Source organism: Tachysurus fulvidraco, chromosome 10 (assembly GCF_022655615.1).
Source record: "Tachysurus fulvidraco isolate hzauxx_2018 chromosome 10, HZAU_PFXX_2.0, whole genome shotgun sequence".
Lineage (NCBI taxonomy): Eukaryota > Metazoa > Chordata > Actinopteri > Siluriformes > Bagridae > Tachysurus > Tachysurus fulvidraco.
In genome coordinates, this window is record NC_062527.1 from 16,151,235 (window position 1) to 16,156,234 (window position 5,000).

The 5,000-nt window shown below is 44.2% G+C and overlaps 1 protein-coding gene across 14 annotated transcripts in view; it reads left to right on the forward strand.

Moving 5' to 3' along the window:
* The window catches only part of enox2 (ecto-NOX disulfide-thiol exchanger 2), a 248,762-nt gene that overhangs the window by 181,228 nt on the left and 62,534 nt on the right, over positions 1 to 5,000 (forward strand). For 13 of the 14 annotated variants that reach the window (XM_047819522.1, XM_047819519.1, XM_027165137.2 and 10 more), the window contains one exon: positions 3,050 to 3,256. The exons of the other annotated variant lie outside the window; for it this stretch is intronic. In XM_047819522.1, the coding sequence (XP_047675478.1) occupies positions 3,050 to 3,256 (207 nt within the window). The remainder of the gene's footprint in view (positions 1 to 3,049; positions 3,257 to 5,000) is intronic. 14 annotated transcript variants of the gene reach the window in all.

The following is a 5,000-nucleotide window of genomic DNA, read 5'->3' on the forward strand; positions in this document are numbered from 1 at the left end:
CTTTCCATCCAGTCTTCCTGTGTGTCATCTCCAGTCAGCTTTTTAGAGTAATATCACCGTGGTGATAATGCACTACCCAGACCCCAGGAAGTAACACGTAAAGATTGTGGTTATTGAATGAGTTGTTCTTGCTTATCACCCTGTAGAAAGTGATTGCTGGCCTGTTTACAGAAAGCTCCCCTTAAATTAAAGATTACAAGATAATGCATTCATACTTGCATATAAGAAGTAAAGAAACAATAAAAATCTAGCAAGATGTTTCACCTCTAGATGTTTCATCTCTAGATGTTTCACCTTGTCTTTATCCGGAGACTTCTCCGTGCTGCTCCTGTAAGTGTACGCTGGAGTCAGCAGAGTAGAATGTCTTGTTAACGAATCTTTCCGAGCCGACGTGAATCAGAAATATCACACCCTTTCACGATAAATCCACAATAAGGATCTGACCTTTTACGTTTATCGCACCAGTCGTCTCTGCCGTCGAGTTCTCAGGCTTTGTCATATTAATAGGTGAAGAGTTGGCATTTGGTCATGTGCTCGGCGAAGCTGCCCTTTGATAACGCTACGCCTGTGTTTACCACCCAGATTTGCGTCAGGAGATAAAAGGCAGCGCTTTATAACGCCAGTGCTTTTTTTTTTTTTTTTTTCTGAGACAGTAGCTGACCTTAACTAAAGTATCAGGTAGGCAGGGGCTTCATCATTAAAAGAGATGCAGCAATAAACAGGAATTAGGATAATCTAGCTGATGATGGATGGTGCATGTGCAGCTGGGCATGTGGGGGGCTATGAAGACTCATCTATTTCCAGAGAGTGGCTACGAGCCAAAGCATGTGGACACATAAACACACACACTGAGTGGGCAGCAGGGCATCGCTTATATTGTGTGAGGGTAACTTAATGCAGTGCAAACCCTCAGCACTGCGAACACCTGATACACTTGCACACTTATTATAAACCCTACACAGGAGTTTTTTAATTAAAGGCGTTTCACATGTGAGGTGCAATCTTAGGATCCTCCATGTATTTTTAATAAGAGCTGTGAAGCCAGGCAAGCTGCAGCACTTCTGGGAAAACATATCCAAGTTCAAAGGTTTGTTTTTTTCCCCCAATTTCTCCTCATTAGTTCAATTCCAATCCTATCCTCTAGCCCGTTACAGATCCATTAATGCACAGCGGTTTGCTATCGCTTAGATTCTTGGGACACTCTGTTTTTCCATGGATCCACACTTGGTCACTTTGATCCCTTCTTAGATGCTCGAGACCCCCCTTGTCCCATTAGACGCACAATTATGCCTGGGACACTCCTTATTACTTTGGATCCACACTTAGAAACTTAGGTCTTCTTGTTCGCTTGGACCCCCTCTTGGTCACTTGGGCCCTTCAATCCCTTCAACCCCCTTTAATTCACAAAGAGTTTTTCTGGGAAATTCTGACCTTTAAAGGCAGTAGAACTAATGGCAGTTTGTCTCTTGCTTTGTGAAAAGCCCTTAAGATCTTAACTCACTATTATGGACTATACTACTTTTAAATACAATACATAAACTTGCTCAATTTGACCACCCACTTGGGTGCCTGGACCCCAACTTTGTCACCTGAAACCTTTCTTGCATGCTTTTACCCCCACTTGGTCACTTGGAACACCTGCTTGGTTAATTGAACCCCCGCTTGGTTGCCTGGACCCCCACGTAAGTGTTTGTTCCCCCACTTGGGTGCTTTTACCCCACTTGGTCACTTGGAACACCCACTTGGGTGCTTTTACCCCCACTTGGTCACTTGGAACACCCGCTTGGGTGCTTTTACCCCCCACTTGGAACACCTACTTGGTTAATTGAACCCCCGCTTGGTTGCCTGGACCCCCACTTAAGTGTTTGTTCCCCCACTTGGGTGCTTGTTCCCCCACTTTTTGGGTGCTTGTTCCCCCACTTGGGTGCATGTTCCCCCACTTGGGTGCTTGTCCCCCCACTTGGGTGCTTTTAACCCACTTGGTCACTTGGAACACCTACTTGGTTAATTGAACCCCCGCTTGGTTAATTGAACCCCCGCTTGGTTGCCTGGACCCCCACTTGGGTGTTTGTTCCCCCACTTGGGTGCTTGTTCCCCCACTTGGGTGCTTGTTCCCCCACTTTTTGGGTGCTTGTTCCCCCACTTTTTGGGTGCTTGTTCCCCCACTTGGGTGCTTGTTCCCCCACTTTTTGGGTGCTTGTTCCCCCACTTTTTGGGTGCTTCTTCCCCCACTTGGGTGCTTGTCCCCCCACTTGGGTGCTTGTTCCCCCACATGGTTACTTGGACCCTCTTTTTTCATTTAAGTGTGATTAAAAAGTTCCTTATAGTTTTGTTTATTAACCAAAGTCAGATTGACTGTAACAGGAGGTGTTGATGACTGTCCCATAATGACAGCTTGTGTACGTTCACAATAGTAATATTATCGCACTATGCTATTTTGGTCCACTAATGTTTGGCCACCATAATGATCTGTGGAGAAAAAAAAACCATGACAAAATGATGTGGATGCGATGATATCCGAACTTCCGAAGGCATTCTACACTCTACCTTTTCAGAGTTGTTAATTCCCTTTAAGAGTTTAAGTAACTGATAGAGAACAGGGTATGATTAGAAACCACTGGCATTTTGTGTAGCACACTGCAGTCAGCTCATTACACTAAGATTTCCGAAAAGCTGAGTCTCAAAAGCGAATGTTGTGTGTTGAACCAGTTTCAGATGTTCAGCCTCAGGCTATTCTCCAAAACACTCAGCATGTGTTACGTTCCATCGATTACTCACCGCCAGCCTGGTGGTCCCAACTAATTCTCTTTATCCAGGCTCGATTTGAGCAGCAACCGTTTGGGTCCCTGTTTGGTGACCGTGCAGCAAAAAAAAGGGGGTCGTTTTACTTTCAACTCGCTAGTCAATATAATCAATCAGTCTAATTAAGATTTCTTAACTCTTTTGTTCCTTATCTGGACCATCGGTGACATTTTCAGCATTTGTGTTTTAATCCAGATGTTCTGTTGTACTGATAAGTGATAAGTGTGTTCTCGCTTGTGTTCTACAGATCTGCCTCCTCCAGCCACACGTGAGAGACCCCCGGGTTGTAAGACGGTGTTTGTAGGAGGGCTACCTGAAAATGCTACAGAGCAGATTATATCAGAAGTGTTTGAGCAGTGCGGCGCCATCAGCGCCATCCGCAAGAGCAAGAAGAACTTTTGCCACATTCGCTTCGCTGAGGAGCACACAGTGGACAAGGCACTCTTCCTGTCTGGTACGCACCAGCAAATGTTCTTTCGCTCTTCTCTCTCTCTCTCACTTTATCTTTATTTCTCTAGAGCCAAGATCATTCAGAGTGTTGACGTATACATTCACGTTCATTCATTTTGTTCACGTCTTACTTCGAAGTCGTTTCAAAGCCGGGATGTACGTGGGTTCGAAACGGCTCAAACGTACGCTTATTTGTTCTAGCTGTTGTACAGTAGTTATTTTGCCCAGACTCTGAGATTTGTGTTTGAATTCCTGTAATTAGATTTTTTTGTTTAAGGGCAGGACAGATTCTGAATCATAAGAATCACAAGTGCGATTTGGAATCATTTCGATTAACCTTTTATCTAATGGATATGTGGCTATAAGCCCTCGGCTAGGCTTGACTTGATGGACTGATGGGGATTTAACAAGGGAGGAGGGACTTTGCTAGATCTCTTATGGGTGGTGAAGAGGGGCGGAGGCCAGCACTCACACTCGCCCAAGTGCTCCTGACACCAGAGGTCAATGAGAAGACAAACACACACACACACACACACACACACACACACACAAACACACACAGCAGAATAGATTGCACCACCTACAGTATGCACTGAATACAAATCACACACAAATGGCACCGTCGCATGGCCGGCGCTAGCTCATTTCCTCTGCTCATTGCACAGTGCTCTTATTTCTGGTGTACATATATATATATATATATATATATACCGTCATGTGGAAAAATTAGGACACCCCATGAAAGCCTGTGTTTTTTATTTTAAATAGTTAAACATATGGGCATTTTATCTTCATTTTGTCAATATTTGAAGGTTCATGTAATATGACTACAAATCATTTTTAATTATTTGTGAAATGTCCGGGGGGCACGGGGGCTTAGTGGTTAGCACATTCGTCTCACACCTCCAGGGTTGGGGGTTCGATTCCTGCCTCTGCCTTGTGTGTGTGGAGTTTGCATGTTCTCCACGTGCCTCGGGGGTTTCTTCTGGGTACATTGGTTTTCTCCCCTGGTCCAAAGACATGCATGGTGTGTTGATTGGCATCTCTGGAAAATTGTCCCTAGTGTGTGAGTGAATGAGAGTGTGTGTGTGTGTGTGTGTGTGTGTGCCCTGTGATGGGTTGGCACTCCGTCCAGGGTGTATCCTGCCTTGATGCCAGATGACGCCTGAGATACGCACAGGCTCCCCGTGACCCGAGAAGTTCGGATAAGTGGTAGAAAATGAATGAATGAATAAATGAATGAATGGATAAAATGACCTACCGGTGTATCACATCAGGTTCAAATTATTAGAACATTATTTAGTTTGGTTTGCTTTTAATTGGTGAGATCCAAAGAGCTCTCTCATGCCTTCAGAAAGAAGACTGTTTGCTTATGAGTCGGGTAAAAGATCTCAAAAGAATTTGTAATCAGCTATTCCAATGTCCAAAAATCATGTACAAGTGGAGACCATTTAAAACAACATGGCCAGTTCAGGACATCCAAGCAAATTCACCCCTCAAGAGCAGACCACAAGATGCTTAAAGAAGTCTCCAAAAACCATAAAATACCATCACGGGACCTAAAGCAAGCTCTTGCCACAGTTGAGGTCAAAGTGCATGAATCTACAATCAGAAAGAGACTGAACAACTTTAATAATCATGGGAGGTGTGCAAGAAGGAAACATTTGCTGTCTTAGAAAAGCATGTGGGCAAGACTGAAGTTTGTGAAAGAAGACAAAGACAAATGCTTCTGGAATAATGTGCTTTAT